The following is a 24,986-nucleotide window of genomic DNA, read 5'->3' as shown; positions in this document are numbered from 1 at the left end:
ATAACCAGTGCCTTCTTCAGAAATTAAAATAATCGGTTGCAAGTTTAAGCATGTGTGGCAATAAATGAAGAAAAAAAGCAAGGAGTATCAATACATATTTCTTTTCAAACACACAAATATACAGTTTCCAGAAGAGCACCAACAATGCTAAGCAACTATTTTGATGAGATACTGTATACATAGGCTCTGCAGCAACAAGCCAATATGCACACAAAAAATATATTTTGACTTTTAAAATAACTTAACCGTAATATCTTGCATGTGTCACCTGTTTATAACATATCATTTCATATACAACGTCAGGCCCAAGCCTCAACTTGTGTAAATTTGTGCATACTCATTTAAAGCAGCTGAGACTCTGGACCAGGTGTTCAAGCTGAAAAAGCCTTCAAATGGTTCACATCTGAATACAGAGTGGTAGTACAAGACTAGGAAGGTAGTTACAGTGAGGGTGTAACAGAAATGGTACTATGGAAAATGAAGAAAAACATTATCAAACTCTCAAAAACAAGGTTCTAGAAAGAGGCCTACATGTAAGTGATGTTGTAATAATTTATAAAAGTGAATAATTAGTATCAGTCTCCTTTCTGCCACTTAAAGATTCTCATATATTCAGAAGCCTGTAGAAGTGAACTAACCAAATGTCACAATCAGTATCATCCTCAAACTGTTTCTTAAGTTTCTGATCATTAATACTGGTACTTAAAAACATTTTATGTCTGCTGAAAACTGTTAAGATTTACCTTCCTGCTATGAGAATTTAGTGTAATAAAAACCATGAAAAACAATAGGTAAAAAAATAGCATTTTAAGAATATTTTTAGAAAACCCGTCAAACAACTGCAAATACAGCTGACTTAAGTGTCTACTTTTGAACTATGTTTTTTGTTTGTTTGTAAGTGAACCACTTATAAAGAAGCAACAGGGTACCAGTTCTAAGATTTATTCTTGTCCATTACATTGAGGACCTCATCCAAAAGTGAAGGTCCCAAGTCAAGTTGTAATGAGAGAAGAGAGCCTGCAAGATCTGAAAGTGATTCTTCTGACTTAGTCTTTGTCTTGGTTAGTTCACACGAAAGTTGACTGTCATCAAATAAATCAACTGTTTGCCAATCAGTGCATCGTTCAGAAAAGCTGGATGAGTGACTGTCTCTACCGTTAGTAAAACATGAAGAAGAACCATTTTGCTCCCATATATCATCTTTGTATGTTTCTCCATCCTCCATCTGTTTACTTTTCTCCTGCAATTTTTCTTCTATTACTGGCTCACAGCTAAGCCTAGGATTTCTTGAAGACCTGATGGATTCTTGCTTTGAATTAAATGTCACTGGTGACAATAAGGGCAACGTAAGAGCTTGAGAACCCCCAATGGCAGGAAGGGAAATAGCATTTTTGAGCACTGGTGATGGAGTTTCTGTAAACATGGATTCAGAAGTGCTGTTTGCCCTTAAGAATTCATTGTGGCCACCAGACTGGCTAATTCTAGTTTCTCCTTCATTTCCAGGCAATAGCTCATAGTTGCCCTGCAAAAAGGAGATGTCTCCAAAAACATCATGTTGTCCCTCCTTTCCAATGTGTATAGTGTGACGAAAATCTCCAAGAGGTGGACTGATCATATCAGGAGATAAGATATCCCTTAGTTTGAATTTCTTCCCTTTCTTATTGTTAGCAGCTTTCAAGTAGATGGGTGTTTTGGCTGGCATCTTGCTTGTAGTTTCTAAGAGGAAATTATTTTTAAAAAAAAGGGAGGGGAGGGAGAAGCCTCTTACAAAGTCAGTGATTCTCAGGAGACTTTCAGCGTTATCAGTGTTACATCATCATCTTGAACAACTCTTGAACGTGAAGTCCTTTTCTTCTGATGCAGAGAACCTGTGGGGTATGTGCAGGTGAATGCGTCCCACTGCAGCTCTTTCCAAGGTAGAGCACAAGTTTCAAGTCAGTTAGCAACCAAATGCCCTGCTGCTTCCAGAACTTCAGAAAACCTGCATGTGATACAAAATCAGGTTATCAATTAATTTATTTTTCATGGTTCATTCAATCTTGTTGTTAAAAAAAAAAAAAATTAGTAATGGTACTGACAGTTCCAGCCTGCAGATTAGCTTTATGATGTTGCTTCCCTTCATTAGTCAGGATAAAAGAGTTTAGATTAACAAGGGCTAGCAAACCTTTCTCTGACTTCATAGCTTTTTTTGAAGTCAGAGTTTCTTAGACACGGTTGCTGAGCACAATTCGTTTGATAAATATCACTATCTCAATCTTTCTTCTCATTATTCGGGCATTGTGGCCTCAGTCACAGAGGTGAGCAGCTCTGATGCTGACACGATCTGCAGCAGAGCACTCCAGTGCAGCGCACACGGGGGTTTCCAAACTGGGGGAACGTCAGGGGGAGCAGAGAGAGCCACCAGGAGCCCACAGCTCTCCTGACAGCAGCAGGCAGGACCTGGACAGGGCCAGAAAGAACTGCAGCCAAGCCCCCCACACCTATAAAAGCAGCCCTTCGGGAGCACCGGCGGCCAGGGCACAGCACGGCAGTTGGCGCAGAAGGGCACACAGGAAGGGTGCTGAAGCTCTGCCAGCTCGACCAGGGAGCAATTGTATCCACCCTGCAGAAAGCCACGGCCGCTCTAAGCTCTGCACCCACGATGACTGACACAGCTGCCCAGACAGAGCTCCAGTGGGAACATGCTGCCACCCAGGTGTCAGGCTGCAGGGTGAGCTGCGCCCAGGTAGAGGAACTCCTCTGCTTAGTGATGGAGCTCTGGGAGGAAGCAAGTAGGTCGAGGAGTATCAGAGAGTGCAAGAGAGACAGACTACTAGAACTGCACCCTGCTTCCCTGGAACAGGCCCAGCAGGCAAACAGGACACACAATACAGGGGATTCCCTACTCTCTCTCCACCTGGCTGAAGACAGTGACTCAAGGAATAGGGGGCAATAGCCACAGACATGTCTCTGTGACTACCTAACCTTCCCAGGTGCCCCTGCATAATAGGTATGGACTTGTTTGTGAACAGAGAAGGACTTGTGGGTGATGTGACAGTTGGAGATGGTCTTGGGCACAGCAATCACAAAATGGTAAGTTTTCGATTCTTGGACAAGTAAGGAGGGGGGTCAGCAGAACTGCTACCTTAGATTTATGGCGGGCAGACTTTGGCCTGTTTAGGAGACCGGTTGACAGAGTCCCTAGTGAGGCAGTCCGGAAGGGCGAAGGAGTCCAGGAAGGCTGGGCATTTTTCAAGAAGGAAATCTAAAGGCATGGGAGCAGGCTGTCCCCATGTGCTGAAAGGTGAGCTGGCAGGGAATAAGACTGGCCTGGCTGAACAGAGAGCTTTGGCTGGAACTCAGGAAAAAAAAAAAAAGGAGAGTCTATGACCTTTGGAAGAAGGGGCAGGCCACTCAGGACTACAAGGATGTCGTGAAGCTGTGCAGGGAGAAAATTAGAAGGCCAAAGTCCAACTAGAACTTAATCTGGCTATTTCTATAAAAGACAATTTAAAAAGTTTCTATAAATGCATTAGCAACAAAAGGAGGGCTAAGGAGAATCTTGATCCTCTGTTGGAAGCCAGGGGAAACATAGTGACAAAGGATGAGGAAAAGGCTGAGGTACTTAATGCCTTCTTTGCCCCAGTCTGTAACAGTAAGACCAGTTCTTCCCTGGGTACACAGCCCTCTGAGCTGGAAGACAGGGGACAGGGAGCAGGATGAAGCCCCCATAACCCAAGGAGAAGTGGTTAGCAACCTGCTACACCACTTAGACACACACAAGTCTATGGGGCTGGATGGGATCCACCCAAAGGTACCGAGGGAGCTCGTGGAAGTGCTCACCAAGCCACTTTCAATCATTTACCAGCAGTCCTGGCTAACCAGGGAGGTCCCAGCTGACTGGAAGTTAGCAAATGTGACACCCATCTATAAGAGGAGCCAGAAGGAGGATGCAGGGAACTACAGGCCTGTCAGCCTGACCTCGGTACCAGGGAAGGTTATGGAGCAGATCATCTTGAGTGCCATCACGCAGCATGTACAGGACAACCAGGTGATCAGGCCCAGTCAGCACGGGTTGATGAAAGGCAGGTCCTGCTTGACTAACCTGATCTCCTCCTATGACAAGGTGAGCCACTTAGTGGATGAGGAAAAGGTTGTGGGTGTTTTCTACCTGGACTTGAGTAAAGCCTTTGACACCATTTCCTACAACATTCTTTTGGAAAAGCTGGCGGCTCATGGCCTAGACAGGTGCACTCTTCGCTGGGTAAAATCTGGCTGGATGGCCGGGCCCAAAGAGTGGTGGTGAACGGAGTTCAATCCAGTTGGTGGCCGGTCACAAGCGGTGTCCCCAGGGGCTCAGTATTGGGGCCCGTTCCGTTTAACATCTTTATCGATGATCTGGACGAGGGGATTGAGTGCTCCCCAGTAAGTTTGCAGACAAATTGGGTGGGAGTGTTGATCTGCTGGAGGGCAGGAAGGCTCTGCAGAGGGACCTGGACAGGCTGGATCGATGGGCCGAGGCCAGTGCTGTGAGGTTCAACCAGGCCAAGGGCCGGGTCCTGCCCTTGGGTCACACCAACCCCACGCAGCGCTACAGGCTGGGGAGGAGTGGCTGGGAAGTGCCCGGCGGGAAAGGCCCTGGGGGTGCTGGTCGAGAGCCGGCTGGACACGAGCCAGCCGTGTGCCCAGGTGGGCAAGAAGGCCAGCAGCATCCTGGCCTGTGTCAGCCATGGTGTGGCCAGCGGGAGCAGGGAGGGGATCGTGCCCCTGGACTGGGCACTGGTGAGGCCGCCCCTCGAACGCTGTGGGCAGTTTTGGGCCCCTCGCTGCAAGAAGGACATGGAGGTGCTGGAGCGTGTCCAGAGAAGGGCAGCGGAGCTGGTGAAGGGTCTGGAGAACAGGTCTGGTGAGGAGCGGCTGAGGGACCTGGGGGTGTTTAGTCTGGAGAAGAGGAGGCTGAGGGGAGGCCTTATGGCTCTACAGCTACCTGGAAGGGGGGGGGGGTAGTGAGGTGGGGGTTGGTCTCTTCTCCCCAGTAACAAGTGACAGGATGAGAGGAAATGGCTTCAAGTTGCACCAGGGGAAGTTTAGATTGGACATGAGGAAAAATTTCTTCACTGAAAGTGTTGTCAAACGTTGGACCAGGCTGCCCAGGGAAGTGGTGGAGTCACTATCCCTGGAGGTGTTTAAAGGATGTGTAGATGTGGTGCTTAGGGACATGGCTTAGTGGTGGGCTTGGCAGTGCTAGGTTAACAGCTGCACTCAGTCTTAAAGGTCTTTTCCAACCTAAACAATTCTATGATTCAAAATGCTGGCCTTTGAGAGCGCACACAGAAACACATCTATGACATTCAACAAGATTAAGCTTTTGATAGACCCAGGAAGATTGATAGAGTCATTCAGGAAACCTTTTTGGAAATGGATTAGACCACCTTGGATTAGAGAATTTCAGGTACCCCATGCAGTGCTGGAACTCTTGCAAACTGTCACCAATAACATTTCTGATAATTGTGCCCATTTAAAAGGATAGTTTTAGGTACTTGGAGAAAAGTGCTAGTCCAGGTCTTTACAATTAGAAACATCCACATGCAGGTGTCTTAGAAGAGCATCACAGGTCACTCTTCTGCACCAGAATACTCAGCCCCAAATCCCTCACACTCTGTCCATCACCATCCTCACTCCATAATGGAGCTTGCAGTTTTTGCACGGGAAGACTATTCTATGCAGTAAGTGAAGGGAAGCTGTCTGTAACAAGAGCTACTTATTCTGCCTTTTACCCATGCCCCAGCAGATATTTTCCTTCATCAAATTAAGCCCAGTAAGAATCACCAGTTTTAAAAGTTTGTACTGTATAGCTATACAGCCAGATTGTCAAGAAGTATTTATATTAAATTCACAAATCCTTTAACCTGAATAATTAGTTCCTGCAGTGGGGTACTTAGCTGTGCATCACAAGGGGAGCTGGGAATCTAGCCAGGTTAGTATTTTGGTTTTTTGCTTTCCAGGTATCCACTGCACTTCAGTTATCATTGGAAAGCCCTCTCCCCAAGAGTACAACAGATAGATAGATGAAAGCTGTCACACAGACTAAGCTCAATGTTCAATAAGTTACGAGGACATTTTACACTTTTAAGTTCAGTTTGAAAACACAATTGATTGCATCGATCAGTTAAAAGCACTTAAAAGCTTCCTTCCACACAACAAGATGGTGATTCATAAGGATCTACAGAATACAAGGAGATGTGCATGACATACCAAAACTCCACCAACTTAACTCCATGTCAGTGCTGTAAGATATGAAAGTAACCACTTGTGCCACATGCCATGGGAACAGAACTGATCAGTCAACTCCGTTACCTTTCAGTTTTAAACTGAAAAATTCACTGCATTGTTTCTCCCTCTGATTAGCACTCTACCTAAACAACACATTTAGCTAAACAAAATGCCCTCAACTCTAAAGAGAAGGCTATTCTTAGCGAACAAAGCCAAATGGTGAGGTTGTTTTACGTTTATCTAGTGAACTCAGCTCTATCTCACTTCCCAGGAATAACAGGCTGAATTCCCTCCGATTCTATTTCCTCATTCTTTTAGATCTTTTAATCTGGAATGAATAGCAATGTACTGTCAATGTGGTCCAAAGTCATGCCTGTTGGTCCCTAGTTTAAAAATTAAAGCTTTGAAAGAACTAGGATTTGTCTTTCATGGCTTTCACCGGTTTGGATATGTATCAAAAACCATTATCTCCAAACTCCATAAGGAGATTTCAAAGAAACCTGAAGGACACAATGGAACATCTGAACATCAAGTGTAACTTAACTTTTAATGTAAGTAATCTGTTTTGACACAGAAGAGCAGCACTCTATTTTATTTAGCTTATAGCTCAGGGGGGAAAAACGCAAAATCCCAAAACAGAGCAAACTTTGGGGCATCCAGATCTCCTTTAGTTCTTGCACTATGGGAGAGCCCCAGTAAGGGGCAGTGTAAAACCACACTACCTCAGAGGATGCTGCAAGAGCCTCCGGTGTCAAGAATTCTAATCCCTCTCTATCCAGCAGTCCCTGTAATTGTGAAGGCCTTGCCTTCCATTTGGCCAGTGCAAGAGGCTTTACCTTGGAAGAGAAGAATTTTCACAATGACATGCTTACTGCAAGCACTGTTTTCTCTGCTGAAAACAAAGGCTACCCTTGCTGCAGATTTCACTGGCCACTCTACTGACAATCTGCAAATTATACCTTGTAAATAAAAGATAAGGGTTCGCTGCTCAATGGACCAGTTTTCCACACACAGCATAACACAGGCTTCAGAGCAACTGTGCTTTGTTTCTGCATAGCTATCCTCTTTGACAGCTACCGCCCAAAGGAGCACAGATTTTGAGCTACTTGGAACAGCTGAAATACATCATAAGTCTGGAAATATTCATTTAGTCTAAAATACTGTTGTTATTCATATTTCATTTACAACTAAATAAGGATGAATCTATATAGATATATAACGTGGTTTTAAAAAAAGTGTAGTTCTTTTAGTAAGGAAAAAATATAAATCCAGCTTTGGCAAATAAAGAAAGGCTGAACAGGACTAAGCCTCCAGCTCAACTCCTGCAAAACTGAAAAATTAGCCCACAAAATTTTCACAAGAACCTTACATGCTCCCTGCATTCAGCAAGATTTAGTGAAATCACCAGTACATATGGGCTAAGAAAAGGGACAGGCACACTCCAATCTCAGTATCAGGCCACACAGTAAAGTTCACCGTCTTAAAATGAGACCTTTTTCTGATCTTGCTGCTAAAAGAGTCTCTGTTTTGACTAATTTCAACTCAGTAACTAAGTGAATGTATAGCCAAACTGGAAAGCTGAATGAGAAATTATCAGAAAACCCAATGCATAACCAAAAGTGCACAGTCCCAGACTGCCAGCCTACAGGGGAAGACCTTCATTTAAGAGAAAGACAACATGAAAGGATTTTTCTTCCAGTTGAACAGATAGCCCTCCTAACAAGATCCAAGCATGAGCCAAACAAGAGAAACTTCAGCCCAGTGAAAATTAAAGTTTTAGTTCGGCTATAAGACTTGCTTATTTTCATTCCTATCGCTTCACACTCTCATGTAAGTGTTTTCCTTGGTAACAAAGACTAATATTTTCAGAGACACTTCTCAATTCATCTTGTGAACCTTCTGTCCACTCAGCAATCATCACCTTCTACACAGGTCGAAGTTTTCCATGGACACCTTAGTTTATTCTGCAGTCCATTTTAAAAGGACAGACTATCAGCAAATATCTCAGCAGCTATGCTTACAAAGCCTGAGACAAGTAAGGGTCAAGGTGCAAAATTTTATTTGTGCACCAATCCCAAGACACCTAGACCCTTAAGCAGTGTCCTAGGCAAAGAAATGATAGAAACAAAATCCTGTTTCCACACAGGAGGACCAGAAGCAAGTACGTGCTCTGGGAAGCCTACGGGCTTGCTATAGGATAGTCCCTTGCAAGGGCTCTGCCTTACATGTCATTGGCTAGAAGCGTGTGAACTTTAGAGAAACCCATTTCCAAAGCATCATTTAAAATAACATTGAATTATCTTGTGGAGCAAGTAACTGGGAGAAAACAGAGTCTGTACATTATATAAATATCTGAATGAGAATACAGTAATACAGCAAAAGAGACACACAAACTACACAATAAGCTACAACTTTTCTACACGATGAAATATCTGCAAGCATAGAAGAATTAGGCTTTAGGGGTTCATTTTAGGTTTTAGCTACCAGTAGCTTTCAGCAGCACGAACTGTTGAGAATGTCCTTGTCAATGCTGTTACTGAAACAACATCAGTGCAAACCACATTTTTATTGGTTTTGTAACAGGGGCTTGAACTCATGCAGTGACAATTCCTGAATGCTGGTAAAACAAACTCCCAGTATAACCGAGTCTTCAGGTACAAGAAAAGCAGCAAATGATGCACCATAGAGCTTATGTCTCATGTTTGTTTGGACTTGGGTGTCCGTATCAACGGGCAGCCTCTGAAGATGAGAGGCCACAAGTCTGTCTACTTCTAGACCAGGCCACCAGTGAGCCACCACCTTCTGAGTAGCTTTAACCAAATCAGGTGGTAACACTTCTCTGTCCAGATTGTTCATCTAAATTTACCTTGTTTATAAGAGTCCCAGCCTTTGAATTCATCTGTATTAAAGTCAACTTCCCTGATCACATTAGAAGTCCTTGCCTCTTCGTTTCTCCCTCCACCAAAGAATTTGCACTGTTCTGATTAAAGCTACAGATTTAATTACTTCATAAAAACAATCAGGCTAATCACACTTCAGTTCAACTAGTTTTCTCAAACTGCACTCAGCCTACTTTCCCAGATCAAATCTAACCTATTTTATCACATTGTCACATGCACTTTTTATGATATGAAGGAAAAATATCCCAAATCCTCCCCACAGCTACAGAAACACAGGTCAAGAGGAGACCCTATGATGCAGATCATTCATTTCTCCATTGTCCTGCAAAGACCCAGACGCCTTCTGCTAGTCCTGGAAGATGTTTGTCCACTCTCCTCTTAAAACTCCCTACAGGTGCAGACTGCACACACTGATTTACTTCACAGAGGCTAGTCGTCAGAGAAAATGCACCTAAAGTCTCCCCTGCTCCGATCTGGGCCCTGATGAATACAGTTCACTGTTTTATGCATTCTATGTCTCCTTTCAGCCTTTTCTTCTTCAGATTGAACAACACAAATATTTCAGTCTTTCAACATAGGTCATGTTTTCTGGAACTCAGATAGCTTCCCCCTCAACCTCCTTTTCTGGTCTTCCTCCCCTCAGCTCAAATCTTTCTTTAAATACACCCAAAAGCAAACACAATATTCAAGCAGAGATCTCCTTCCTCTCTTAATAGAGTGTCTGCATTTTTCTTTCAGCATCACAACATTGTTGGCTTATGTTTAGTTTGTGGTCCACTAAAAACCTAGCTCCTTTAGTGAGGAACTGCTGCTTAGCCAGTTATTCTACATCTTATTCCTGACTATGCCCCTGCAGCAAACCTCCACGCTCACTGCATTGCGTTCTATTCATTTCAAACACTTCAAATCGTCAGGATTACTTGGAATTTTAATTTGGCCTCTACAGCATACAGGTTTAGCATCATCTGTGGATGTAATAAGCATCCATTCAGATCACTCATGAAAATATTGTGTAGGTAAGAGAGATGGAAGATAGCCCTGCAGAGTTCCACCTGATATATCTTTCTAGATTAATAGTGGCTAAATACTCTAAGGTACTGCTGCTTGAAGCAGCTTGAATACTTGAAACAATTAACTGCTCAGGGATAAGTAAGGAAGCGTGAATATGCTCCATGATACACATATATTAATGAATGACAGGGAAGGCTTGGAAAACTTCAGCTGTACACTAGCTAGGGAGAAATAATTAATGAATTAATTTCTTTGTGGTTTTTTATCAGTCATCTGAGGAAGGGAAAGTGAAAGGGAAATGTAAGAAAAATCGTATAAGGATACATTTTCATCTCCCTTGCTGTAAACACTTTTTCCCATGTAAAAAGATAGATCAAAGATAAAATAGTACACTAGTGTGAGCAGTCCACCTGAAAAAGTGTTAATTGTCATTAAGTGTAAGCACAGACAGGGACAGACTGCATAGTGTCTTTCTCTCCAGTACCCTCCTCTTTCTACCCCACTAAAACCTAGGTTCACAAATGAAGAAAAAACAAGTTCAAATGATTTTTAATTGTGGATTCCTTTAAATCTTGCCACCTTTCCCTACATTGTACCCTTTCAAATGGATCAAGCCAGAGTAAATCATATTAACCAGGGAACACCTTAAACTTTAAACCATTGAAGTACTTTGTGTGTTACATTGAAATGAATGAGGTATTTCACCTATTTAAGAGTTTTCATTTTACCTTGTAAGAAAAAGAAATAAAGGAAAGGCAACCTGGTTTGGGGGGGGTGGGGGGGTGGTGGTTTAAAAAAAAAAAGATAAGTTATTTTCACAGTTCATTGTGTCCTTCAAACAGCTGTACCAGCACAGCAGGAAGGAGCTGCTGAAGTTATCTAATTTGGGGCTGCTGACTAATTTGAGCAACTGGCCTCAGTCTCCAGTTATTATTTTGTTCTGTATCAGTCTGTGAGATTATAAAGGCCCTTTATCAACCAGTAACCTTCATCCCTGTTAAGGTACTTTAATACTAACCAAGTTGTTTCTCGTCATCCTTTTTTATCAAAGTGAATGGGGGAACGCCTCATGTGGTGATGGTGGGGGAATAATTTTAACCCCCCCTTTGAACCCTCTCCAGTTTTCCAACATCCTTTTCAGAACAGATCAGAATTAGTGACAACATTTCATTAGCGTTCTCCCTAACAGCATACACCAAGTTAAAAATTACTTCTTTCTTCCTATCATTGCTGCCTTGTTTATAAGCAAGATCATATTTCTGCTTTTATCCTCACCACCTTATAACAGGAATTTTCCTGTATTTACAGGGCAGCTTTATATTACAAACCATTTAAAAATTCTTGTGCTGATAAAACAAAAATGCATTCTCCAAGTAGAATGAACTATATGGCAAAAAGATAAATTTGTTATCACTACCACATCTTGGTTCACAGTGGGCATCCCCATTCTATTTTTTATGATAAAGACACAAATATATTTATTTAATCAACAAATTTTGCTCATATTACACTGTTTGACCAGTAAGACTATTCCTTAGGAAAAAAAAAAAGGCTTTCCAAGCTATCATTCTCCAGCAAATAAGCTGGATTTATATTCTTTAAGATAAAAAGCAAAGCCATACTTCAGAAAGCGAAAACATTTTATTTGAATGTGCTCAACTTGTCAATCAATAAATCAGTGGAGATTTCTCTGTCTTCCTCATCAATATATTTCCTTACCAATCTCTATCACCTGCAAATTTGTACCACAATTTTACACTTATTTGCAGGCTGCTCATAAAAATACTATGCAGCCCAATGCTTTATAAAAAGATATCTGTAGTATTTCAGTAGAAATACATCCCTCTTTGATTTCTGACATTTATTCTGAGATTAAATGTTTTTAATATGTGCTTTGTTGACACTGCAGAGGACTAACATTTTAAAAATATGGCTGTGACACAATATTAAGTCAAAAGCCTTTATAGAATCTGTTTTTGCAGTTGTGCTTTTGACCAATCATTAGAACGTCTTAAATAATTCCCCCCTGCTTTTTTTTTTTTAAATCATCAAGCAATTATATATATTTTTTTTTTATTTTATTTTATTTTTTATTTTTTTTTACACCTTCCAACAGGTTTTGGTCACCACTTTCTTTCAGCTTTGAAAAGTTAGCATATTTTCTAGAATAATAAAACACTTTTTTCTTCTCCAGAGACAGGAATTTAATGAGCTCACTGTATTCTGTTGTTTGGCTCCATGGACTGAAACAGGTCCCTCTTTATTACCTTCTCCTTAGCTTTGTTGGCTGGTACATTCATACATATGGATTTAATACCATAGAGTTCAGTTTTATCTTTGGCTTTCAACAACTGCAGATTTAGGCACAGGTACATGTCAGTACAAAGTCCAGCACCCGGTGAAGGTGCGGTTTTGCCACATCAGACAGACTGTGCACTGAAGCACAGTCACACATTTCCTCCTACAAAGCCAGCAGACCAGATGAGCAAATAGCTGGGGACCATAAACTCATAAGACACAAGATGGAGAGGCTTAAAAACTTGCCCATCAGTTCTCTTAGGCCAAAGGAAAACCATTGGGAAATGGGACAAAAACTACCCTCTAACCTGAGCCTATATGCCACCTAAAAGATTGGGTAGCTGCTCTGGTTGAAATCTCATCTGCTGAGAGAGAGGAAAGGAACAGTTTTTAGCCAAAGCAGCTGCCTGACACAGCTCAAGGCATGTTCACCGAAGTGCTGGTATTGCCATATGGGAGAACTTGGGAAGATGTGGACTGAGGCAGGCAGTACTGCCCCTTTTGATGTCAGCCAGAACTCTGTCGGTTTAAGTGGATTATGAACCCACACCCATTGTAATTCTGAGCAGGTTAGCATAGACGGCTTTCTCTTTTGACACAGAGGGTGTAGTTCCCCAACCCAGCTCTGCTCTCAAAGGTGGTTTAAGAAGTTCCCACCCTGGATTCCTCACTCCTCACTGCTGGTTCCCAGTTCTGTGGTGCAGTTCCTCGTGCCCTCTGTGGGCAAGCAGACCTACAAGCCACACTGCAAACCGGTCACAGCAGCAGTTTTCCCCACTGACTCAGTTTACAGTAAAGGCTTACCAACAGCTGCAGTGTCACTGGTGGCAATGCTTCGGAGTTCAAACCCAGTGTAACTGTTACTGTCAGAAAGGCATTCTCCCCTCCTCCCCTACTGTGCGCACACACTTGACCCCTTATAAGTCAGTTCAGCGCACTGAACTGGGTAAAACTAACTAAGAAAGTGGTGTAAGATGACAGGGTAGGAGTGAGACTGCTACTTTCAGCTGCAACACGTCATTCGAATAGCTCAGCTATCTTGTGAAACATCACTCTTAGAGAGCAAGGATTTCTGGCAGAACAGACAGGCAGTTCCTAACCAGCTCTTCTGCAAGAAAAAATGTCCATGGAATTACATCCAGATTTTATTCACTTACGATGCAAAAAAGTAGCTCCAGTAGCTTCTGCTTTAGGGTTCCCAAGGCTGCTGTCATGTTGAAATGAAGTTTTTAGAACTATAGTTAAGATATTATTATTACTACTGTTTTTTAGAAAAGTATTCCTATCTTAACATTTCCTTAACTGGTAGCTACTGACAAAAGGCAATCTAAAATAAAAGCATCTTGGAGGATCCCAATTAAAAAAAAACAAACAAACAAACCAACAAAAACACTCACACAAAAAACCAACAGACCCCACACAAACCAAAAAACACCCTATCCTGAACTCCTCACCTCCAATTCTCAAACACCCTTCATCTCTAAGTTAAATATTCTTTATCACCTCCTTGAAACACACAAGTGACATAGGCATATTATAATCACCGGTTCTCCTATTATTCAATTCTCAGAAGTGTTTCGCTTGAAGTAAGTATTTACCATCTTGAAGTGGCTGATAAACTAGGTTTGAAACAAACTTGAAGGCCTGAGAACCCTCTATATGTAAAGGCTAACAATGAGTTAGAGGTACAAAGCTGCAGAAAAATACAAAGTTGCACAGGACTTACTTGTTTTATTACATAGAAAAAGGATGAATCCTCTGCTGTGTTGCAGTTCTGCATCCTTCAGAGTGCTGAGCAGTCATCAAGATCAGATCAAAGAGCATGGGGTTGGGGTAGGCAGAAAAAAGGAAATTCTCCAATGGGTTGTAGAAATCTTGACTGACCTTCTTTTTTTGATCCAACCCATGCCCTCTTTAAGGAATGGAGATGTAACAATGGAGTAAATAGGACTTCTAAAATTTTGTTATCTATATGTAGTTCAAAGTAGATTGTTAATGCAACTAAAGTAACTTTTATTGCCCTTGTATGAAACAAAAAGAAAAAAGTGGAAATTGCATCTTCACTGTGAGTTTATACTATACTCCTAACAAAACAACTCCACTGTTTGAAGGCACCGTTTGAGCAATGGTAAGAATCTGGAGGAATAAGTGACAACTGAAAGACCTGTCATACGCTGGCTCTGCTCTGCAGCATGTCAGTGACGCCTGTGACGCGCCCCAGCTGGCAGGGATGCATCACGCTGGGCAGCAGCGCAGGAGTCCCCACTTCCTCCCGGGATCTCTCTGCCACAGACACCCGGTTGAGTTAACTTGAATTGCTCACATGCCAAATTGATCAGACTTCTTTTTTCTGGAATATACCAAGTAGTATCAGAATGTGTTTACTGTCTGTGCCAACAGTCATATTTCACATGCTGCTCTTAAAAGCAGAGTTAATCAGTTTAATTTGAAAGAAATTAATATATTCAGCATGGCACAGTGGCAATTCAGCGCTAAAGCTAGTTTACTGATTAGCAGCTGATATTTCTTTCAAACTCTAAACCCCATATATTTAATCAAACTGTCTGAAATACTGCTGTCTCAAATCCCAGTAAAGCTACCTTCTCAACACTCAGGGTTTTACCTCAGCCAGTACTTGGCACCTATCTTCCCATTACTGCAGCCATATTTCAAAAGATAAGTACAGCTCTAAGACACAGCTTAAGCCAAATAGCGAGTGAGGTGACAGCATCTTTATATAGAGAAGACTGGAGTCGAGCTTGCATGTGCAGGCAACATGACAGAAAAATTAAATGGGTCAGGAAAACATGCTGTATCCAATGAACCCAAGCAGATCTAATGTACTGCAAGTCAAGTCCTGTCCTCTGCAGCTTTCTGGAAAAGCATTTTGCAAACGTTCATGTTCTCTCTGTGCTCTGCAGGGGCTCCTGCTTAGAAATTTGCCTTGAGACTGAAAGAGAACATAAATCTCTCTGTTTAAAGGTCACTATTTCAAAGTGCTCCAAAATGGACATTTTGTTTTCAGAAGCAGTGTCAAGGGAAAGCGTATTGGCAGCAACAAGAAAACTTCTAGTAGGCAGCCACATTAGGGTAATGTAATCATGACTCATGCTCCTCACCCATTTCCTGACTGGGGCTGTGCATGATCAAAAGAAAACCAGCCCCAGTAATGCTGCCGCTCGTTACCGTGAGCTGGCCCGAAAGGATTACAGACTACCAGAAAACCAACTCAGTGCAGAGTATCCTATTGAAAGCCGGGCATAAATTGACACCGACAAACATAGTGGCGAAATACGATACTCGGGCAAAACAATTTGCCTTTGTTGCAAGAAACAAGTTACAGCTTTTACGACGATTTCTCCTACCTGAACAAACTGTCTCTCAAACACCTTAAAACGCTAAATCCTTGGGGTGTGGAGGGAGAGGGAGGAGAATGTCCAATTGCTAGTTAGTATCTTAAAGAAATGCAAGATACATGGACCTTTTGAAGAGGATTGCAGCAAACTCAGACTGCTATAAAACAGCTACTGCCTCCCCAGAAAGGCTGTAAAACAACACACACACACGAGCCAAAGCACGAGCTGGGCCGAAGTGGCTGTCACCTTGTCAGAAAGGCACTGCAAGAGGCAATTTCTGTCTCAGTGTTCAATCCTGTTGGGCAGCTTGAGTGAAGTGTGCACTTGATGATGTAAATTGGTGTTCATTTGGATAAAGAGTTCTTCAGCACAAAACAAATTTCAGATCTTGTTGGGACCTTGGTCACATTTAATTTGTTCCAAAACCCACATTAATGAAAACCCCAAAATTAATCAGCTATTTCAACAGAAACTAGGCTAGACGTTAGGTAACACGGATGACACCACCTAGCTGCACCCCTCTGCAGCCCTCACAAGCCAAATGGAATCATAGAATCATTCAGGTTGGGAAAGACCTTTAAGATCAGAGAGTCCAACACGTCGACTCTTCTCCCTCCCTCCTACCTCAAAAGCAGAGCCCTACATTCGCAGATCCCTTTCACTCCCCTCTGCAAATACCAACTAACTGCTAAACATGATCCTCGGCACCAGTCACTGTGTTCCTTATGCTACTTCCAACAAGGGAGATCAAAGGGGAGAGAGACCCTGAAGCTGACCATGAAATATATAATCCATTGCCAAAAGTATCGTCCATAGAATTAAGACTGATCAGTAGTGGCACTCCACTCCCAAGATCTTGAGGAAACCTATACCAGGTGTCTGACAGCCAAATTCAACCCAAATTTAACAACCACCTGGGTTTTTAGTAATGCCTCAGCTTACCTCTTAGAAATCTCAAACATTTTGCCCCTTGCATGACACAGAGTACGGGGGACAGGTAGGAGAAATAATCAGTTGCACAAGCTAAAAGCTACATTTACGTATGACTAAACCAACACCAGCTAAATATACTAAGCCTATACTTTATCTAGGTTGCACTAATTACTTCAGAGTTGAGAGAACCTAGTTTTGAAACAGAGCACACATAGACCAAGGCCTTACACTGGATTGTGACACTTGCTGCTAGACTGTTATAAGTCTGTTTGGTCATCACATGTCTTATTTATACAATTCTAACAGCACAGAAATGAGGTGCAGCAACCCCTTTGGGCATGGATGCACCTCTCTTGACCAAGAACGAGCTGTTACCACATGCTGCAAGTTGTTCGTGTACCAATTCATACAGCTGGCATGGAAGACAGCGGGGTGTAGGCAGAAAAATAAAAGAACATAATTTAGGGACCTACTTCCCTGTGTAAAGGGCACATTTATATACTTAATCCTTTAATAAGTAAGTAAGATGAACTTCAGCCTCTACTGAAGGCTATTTAAAGTAAATATCTAATGGCTCTTGCAAGATCCAGGGAGTGAGAATTGAAGTCACATGAGGAGCAATATGTTGCTTAGTGTGGATTACCATCCTTCGGATATTTAAGAAAAGGTGACACACTGTAGACCCCGGGACAGACATCTGCAGTGCTGACAAAGACCTCTGCTCAAACACTAGGGGGAAACAAACAAATAAACAAACAAACAAACTCCCCTGCCCCAATGCCACAACAACTAGGACAAAAAAATCCCCATCAACTCAGGAAACAAAACCACTGTAAATACGGCCAGAATCCAAGCCCCAGAAGTAAGTGGCCAGGTATTCCTGATCTCCACAGTGTAGGCAAGGGCAGCAGAAACTGAGGTCAAGTTCTTTGGCCTGAGTGCAAATCCAAACCATATGCAGAAAAAAATCCTCCATACAATACTGTAACAATGCATCAGGATGGCATTAATTTAAGGCACAGTGTGGCGCTCTTCTCTTGTAAAAATTGGTTCTATTTCCTTTAACAGAGAGAGCCTATGTAGAAACACAGGTAAGCAACACACTGTAGCTCCCTGAATTACAGAAGAGCAGACTGACAGAGACAGCACACTCAAGAAATTTAAGAGGGAACTTGCACCCAAGGAGGGGGGCATCGGTATCTCAGTGTTGCTGCTTCAGTACTGGATATGAAGAAATTAATGGGTAATGCAGGGCCTGTTCCACAGACTTTGTGGATATAGCTCACATGGGAAGAAAAAGAAATATCATAACCAAAATACTTTGAAACACAGTCCCAGCAAAAGGCACGTACAGTAACTTCTAGAAGGATGACGATATTACTGAACTGACATTCCTCCTTTTTCCCTGTCCATGGGCGCTACCTGGATTCACCAGAGTTATGCTCCTTCTGGCTGCAGAAGCAGTGGGGCCGCATACTTGGGCTCCAAGTAAGGAGCCCAAGGAAATCCTTACTGGAGGAAATCGTTAAATTGTTCACCAACAGCTACAAATACCCATGTTAGAAATGGTTCAGCAACACCCCTAATGCTATAGTCTTATGCTTAAACCACATCCTTGGGGAAAATGGGATTTTGTTGTTGTTGGTTTGCTTATTTAAGTTCTCAGAACACAGAACACTAAATATGGGTTATCCTACAATAATTCAAATTAATTTTTTTTTTTCTTAAACAAAAATCCTGCCACAGACATTGCTGTTAAACTCTTGCCATTCCTGAAAAGGCCATAATCCATTCACTTTAGAGAACAAAAGTGGGAAGGCAGAGGCAATTTAACATGGGAAGAAAGGCCCAAACAACAATGAAAAGAAAAAATCTGCACCTAATCAACAAGGCAAAACTCTCGAAATACAACACATTAGCAGCTTGCAGCAGAACAGTTAACTTTTAATAGTCACCAGGTTCCCAGGTTAGTGGCCGCTGATTAAGCAATATCACACCTCCCAAAGTGAGAGTTTCCGACTGTCTGAAACAAGGCAGGCTGTTTCACCCAGGGTGCCAACGCAGGCTGAACAAGCATTACATCTTAAAAGTGAAATCTCAATTTTAAAAACAAAAATATTGTGAATACCTGAAAAATCTGGAGACTCTTAATCTGCCTTGCATTTTGGCTGTTACATTCCCAGTGACTTACCATCCAACAAGAACCACCAAGTGCTGCTTTAGGACTTGATTAAGCCTAATAAATAATGAAACTACCTTCATACCTCTTGCTAGTCACCTTTCTTATGCAGGAGAAGATACAGAAAATTTTCTTATGCGTTTTTCCAGACACCAAAATATTCCTCTTGGGCTTCCCATTGAAAGGCTGCCATTTACTAGGCACCTGGAAATAACCATTTACTCCTCAGTCAAACTTAGCATTCATGCCCTCAGCAGAGTGCAACAAAGAGTTTACCAATGTAATGAACATCTTGGTACACATGCTGCATTTGGAAAGCAACAACCCCTCACCCCAGGAAGTACAATGAACTCCTATTTCTGCTCTTTTTCCTAGAATATTCCAATATTAAATGCAAAAAGCAAGAATGATACAAAATTAATACGGTGAAACCCTGTAGCAGTTGAGAGCTACTAATGACACTTTTCCCATAGCTTAAAACACAACCAAGATTAACTTTTTCAGTTACTTAGTCCACATCCTCCCTCCCTCTCTGTTAGCATTAATTCAATCAGTGTAATTATTGGAGGCTATAACTACTGCAAATTAGATCAGAATCGGGACTCCTGCTTTACTAAATAGATGACAAGATAACAAACCAGGTGCATCTGCAAGGGAAGGATAGGTCTGTACAACATCCAATATACACAGCTCCTCTTCTGCTCAGTACATCCACTCAAAACCAAAAGAATATTCTTTATTCCCCGTCATGGGATCTCAGAGTAGATCAATAATGACTTCTTATACACTATCTTAATATGCCAGATTTCTTCCCATTTGTATGCTATAAAAGGTAGTGTCACTCCCAAGTCAGACTGATGTTAAACAGAAGTTGTGGCATTTTTTTTCTATGGGCATTAGGACTTCTGTGGGCTTTCTGCTCAGCAGGACTTTCAACCTGCATTGCCAGTGAATGCTCCTAAACTCTTCAATTAATCCCTTTCAGTTGGAGAATTACCCTAAAACGGCCTGCACTGGAAGACTGGAGATCAAGGGAAGAAGGGGAAAATGAACAGGTAGTTAATGGAAATGAGAGGAAGAGAGTCATCTTGATTAGCTGACATCTGAACATCAGCAAGCCATCAGTAGCTAAAATTGCACATTCAAAATTAAAATTGAAGATTAAATCACATAGACTACACTTTGAGGAGGGAAGATTGTGCTCAGAAACCATAACAAGAGTTTTGCAGGTCAGAAGAGATAGTCAGCTGAACCTCATCCTCTTGCGCTGTAGTCACAGGGGACTACTGCAATTCCCTGCTACATGAGAGCACACTGACCAGGGAAAGAGAAGGTCCAGTAATTCTGTATTTGGCCATCACCATGTCCAGTCCCGGTAGCCACAATTCCAGGAGGATGCCACTAAACAAAAGGGGGTTTAAGAAGAGCCACAAGACTGGTACTATCACTTATGTTTGCTAGACGAAGCAAGGTAAGAAAGAAAACTTACCTTTTCATAACAGCAAGAACAATTTACCAAGGCTTATGGTAGACTCTCTATTATTTCCATTTTTATTTATTAATTTTTTTTTTTCCCTAAAAACTGCCCATTGTCTAATTCAAACAATTCAGGCAGAGCCAGGAGACATACTGACACAGAACTGGGTAACAATTCAGGAAAGGCCTACAGCTTGTCATAGACAGGTTCCCAATGGTCTGTTCTGACTTCTATCACTCAAGAAATGAACAGTATTTTCCCCTAAATACTTTTAAGATTCAAATATTTTGGAAAGCATTTTTAACTAGGTAAAGCCATACTAAATTTTTAGAGCCTTTTTGTCCACAGATTATGTTTTCTTGGCCGTTAGGACAATTATGAAGTTTGAAAGGGCAAATCTGCTGGAAGTTATTAAAATAGAGCTCTCATCCAAACTGTTGTGTTGGGAAAGTCCTTGTCTTTCAGCACAAGATAGAAAAAAAAAAACATAGCTATCTATGTTTGACACTACTTCAAATCCTGCACGGAGAACTGAATAACTTCTTTCCTGTCAGATTGTCATGAGTAGTTTGAGATCTGCAAGCTTTAAAAGCTGTTTCTCCTCTGACGCTGTGCAAGCAGAAGGGCACACATTTCACAGCAACTTAGCCTATTCAAAGTGAATAAGGAAAGCTAAACATCCTGAAGTACAACCTTCTAACAAGGGTAGCTCAAGTCCATGACCAAGCAGAATCCAGTGTCCAGCTTCAGACACTTGGTTTTGAAGAAAAGTACAATGAAAAAATTACTTAATTCACTTTTACTCAAGAGAAACTGAGCTAGTTCTTGAATGTGACAATACATTTTCAAGTCACATCTCCTATATATTGTTACTACTGTAAAACTTGACTTTGGGACCACATTTGTACTTTCAGGATATTTACTCAAGAACTATAAACTTCAGAAAGCCCAGTAACTAGTGACAGCTACCTCACCAGATGGACTGGAAGAACACACTGAATCAGAGCACCTGAAAAATTATTTGGTACCATTTCAGACAAGGATCTTTAATGTATATACACACACAGAGACAGCTGCTCCTACTTCCGCAGATACCACACTGTTTTATCACAGAGAATTTCTTAGATGTGCCTTTTTAACATGTCCACCTACCCTCCTTGGAAGCTTCCATTTTAAAGCTCATTTTCAGAATTGTTTATAAATATCAAACTTCCCATTCAAGCCAACACTTTCTATTCTTCATCTGCAGCAATCTGTATATATTTGTTTACTGGAAGGATTAGAAAGAGGTGGGAGAATTTTAACAGAAGTAGTTAAACTGTTTCTCTAATGAGACAACAAAATTAAGTATTTCTACTCCCCTGCTCTACCATAACGCCCTTTACTCCTATGCATACACCATCCATCAAAATTCAAAGACTTGCTAAAAAGTTCTGGCCTTTCTGTACTTTTAAAGCTAGTCCTGACGTTCATATCTGTGTCTAGGAATGTTTTCCTGTCACTGTGAATTAACAGGTCAGTCAATTTTAAGGTATAATTTTTGCAAGTAGCTTAGTGTCTGCCAGTTAAAGTCTTCCCAAAATCCCCTCTCTATTAAAAATGCCACCCCTCCTGCCTACATTGCTCTATCCCCACAAAAACAACTCGGCAGGAAGGAATAACCATCAACCTAAATTCAGAGGAAGGACAGAACTGCTGCATAAGAGCTGGGGATGTGGAACCAGGAGGTAGAGGACAGTGGAAGTGGGGAAGGGATTGACCCTTAGACATAGATGCAAGGGACAAAGACATGTAAGCAGACTTGATGCAGGAAAATTAGCTGGAGTTTAGCAACAGGAGTTAATTTTATGTTTAGATGGCTCATTTGGGCATTGAAGCCTGCTTCCTTCCTTACAGATTCTTCAGTTTTATGTAGGTTATATCTTTGTATTTTTCAGATATTACTTGAATACACTTACAGATTTACATTTCAGTGGATATACAGTTCTTACAAAAGGCAGCGTCAAAAAGCTTTGAACTTCTCTGCTGTTGCTTCATCAGATGCTACTCCTGTCTCTTCCCTCCTATAAGGCTGTCTGAGCATATTCTAGCAATCCAACTGTTATACCACAAAATACCTTATTTACAATGCATATTCCTCTGCCAAAGCAGGGGCAATGTTGTACTCTCAAGGTAAAGTAACTGAAATGAATTCTCAGACAAAAACCTGAAAGCTGTCTGCAGCATAAGCTACTTGATTGTTCATAGCTTTTGTTTGGAGAGGTGGGGTTTATTTTTGTCCTCACAAATTCCTTTAGGAACTCCTACAGATTCTTGCTATTGTAACTTTCCTTCTTTGGGACTAGAAATATGTATTTTTAAGAGAGCTGTACAGCCCACTCTGGCATAAAATGGATGTCTTTGTGGTCTTCCCTGTTGACCTGAGTGGATCTTATCTAAAACACTCTGGAGACCACAACAGGTATTTATCATGCCTGAGGGTGCATACAGAAAAAAACAGAAGAGATACAGCCTCCCTCCCCGCTAAAACCATACCATGCAAGTGGGGAAGGGACATACAGGAACAGAGCAGCTGCCATACAAATTACTGGTCTGCTCAGTCCACTATCTTGTTACTAACAATAGATTTTTCTATTCAGTCTGTATGACTTATCTGTACCACTAATTACTTTGCATATCATTTATAAGAAGTTAGAGCAGATATGATAACATTAACAACTGAACTTTTTATTTAAGGTTTTCTTTAAACTGACTAGATTCTACAATTTACTTCTAGGCAAGATGGCCAAACTGAGCAATGTATTACTGTAAATTCTTATTATTGTAGCATCAGAAGCCCTAATCACAAGCCACGTAGCTAGCATATTAAGAATTATGTAGACATAAAATGACAACAACAAAATCTCACAAAAGACAGTTCTTCGGTTGTTGCATCTTTTGGGGCAGGGTATACTGCTAGCCTTGCAACAGAATTGCAACCGTTGGGAGCATCACTTCCATCCTATTTCACCTTTCCACTCCACAAGCGTTTGGGCTGAAGTTAAACACAAATCTGTATGCCATATATACAGCCTATGCGTGCACACACTGCTCCATTCTTTACCTCCATATTCTCCTCTGGTTTTTAAACATCCAAGCAGAAAAGACCCGCCCGGTACACTGCATCTTACCCTCTCATGAACTGTGATTATTCTTCCAAGGTCATCTGCTAGAGGGCCGCGAGCGAGCAAAGAAGCAGCTTAAACTTGATGAAGAGCAGTAATCTTTTGTGTCTGGAGCAGGAACATGTGAGCTGCATCTGACATGCAGGACAATCAATGGCACTATTCTTTCCTTGTCCCTCTTTCACTCACCATGTAGCTCTCCTACTGCTCGAGTCTTCCTTAAATTGGGCTAACCCCTAACTTTATTTATAGAAGTCACACATCCTTATAAAAGGAGGGAAACACCAAAGACTACACAGCCACGTACCATCCTCCAAATGAATACAGACAAGCCATCCAAAAGCTAAAAGTGCCTTTGCAAGGACCACAGCACTGCAGAGGAATGGTATGGCTAGCCTTTACATCAAACTACAAAAGGCAGAGCCTGCACTTTCTCTTTCCTCACTGTGGCACATGCAGCTTTTAGTGTCAGAGACGCTTTTGGTTTTACTCTTTGTGGTTACAGAAACATGTACTCCCAAAGAACCAACAAGTCACATTAACGCAACAAATGACGGCAAACTTGTAAAATTAAAATTGATTAAGCTAACCCTCGAAATCTGAACATTAAGAAGATTGGCCTCACCATTCTCTCGAGATAAATTTTAACCAAACTGAAACTATGTTTTAGTTCCCAAAAGACAGTTTATCAAATAATACAAAAATAAAGACCAAAAAGTAATACTGATGACCATTCCCCAGCAAAATTCATCATTAAAAACAGTGGCAAGAGTGCCTGAACAAGATGCCATTCCTTAGCGGTGGTCTGTCACACTGAAGACAGGATATTTGTGGTGTGCATCTCAAGCACAGAAAAGGGGAGAGAAAAAGCAAACCAAAACATTCATTTTAAGCTCCACCACATCTTGGTGTCTTTGCCTGAGTTTCAGATCTAATTTACCCAATCTCCTGAATAAACAGAATTAAAGTCAAAGTAAATCGAAGTATATACTGAATCATATTAACTGAGGCAAAAAGGTGAAGTTAGAGGTGTCTAGAAAATACTTAGACCTTCATGAAAAAGATATATGTAAACATACATGATTTAGGCTTGACTAGAACTGGAGATACATATAGAAGGAAGAAAGAATGGGACTTGTCTGTGATCACAGTATCTTGATGAATACAATTTAAAAGGTTAGATTTAGTAAGTATTAGAATGAAGAGTGACATTCAAAAATTGTTCTGGTATCATAAGGACTTTTTTTAAGGTTCTCAATTACTTAAGTATTGATTTTTGTAAATTTAAAAGCTTTGTTATTGAGAAGAACCCATTAGCGCTGTCATACACTTCTTGACAGTATAAATGAATTAAGGGGAAAAAATAAACAAAAAGGCAAGGATATAAATGTGGGGAAAAAATCCCCAGCAACGCTG

General features: G+C 41.4%; 1 protein-coding gene across 1 annotated transcript; it reads right to left on the bottom strand.

The window, feature by feature from the left end:
- Positions 1-934: 934 nt before the first annotated feature.
- Positions 935-1,702, bottom strand: CDC42EP3 (CDC42 effector protein 3). Its single transcript, XM_009954451.2, has one exon. It carries the CDS (start codon positions 1,700-1,702, stop codon positions 935-937), a length of 768 nt encoding a protein of 255 aa, XP_009952753.1.
- Positions 1,703-24,986: the final 23,284 nt, after the last annotated feature.

The sequence above is a fragment of the Leptosomus discolor genome, chromosome 2 (genome assembly GCF_034619465.1).
Source record: "Leptosomus discolor isolate bLepDis1 chromosome 2, bLepDis1.hap2, whole genome shotgun sequence".
Classification (NCBI taxonomy): Eukaryota; Metazoa; Chordata; class Aves; order Leptosomiformes; family Leptosomidae; genus Leptosomus; species Leptosomus discolor.
Note: the sequence above shows the minus strand (reverse complement) of the source record. Positions and strands in the feature narration are given on the sequence as shown.

Coding starts and splice junctions, on each gene's coding strand:
- CDC42EP3 (XM_009954451.2), bottom strand. CDS start 1,702: ATGCCAGCCAAAACACCCATCTACTTGAAAGCTGCTAACAATAAGAAA.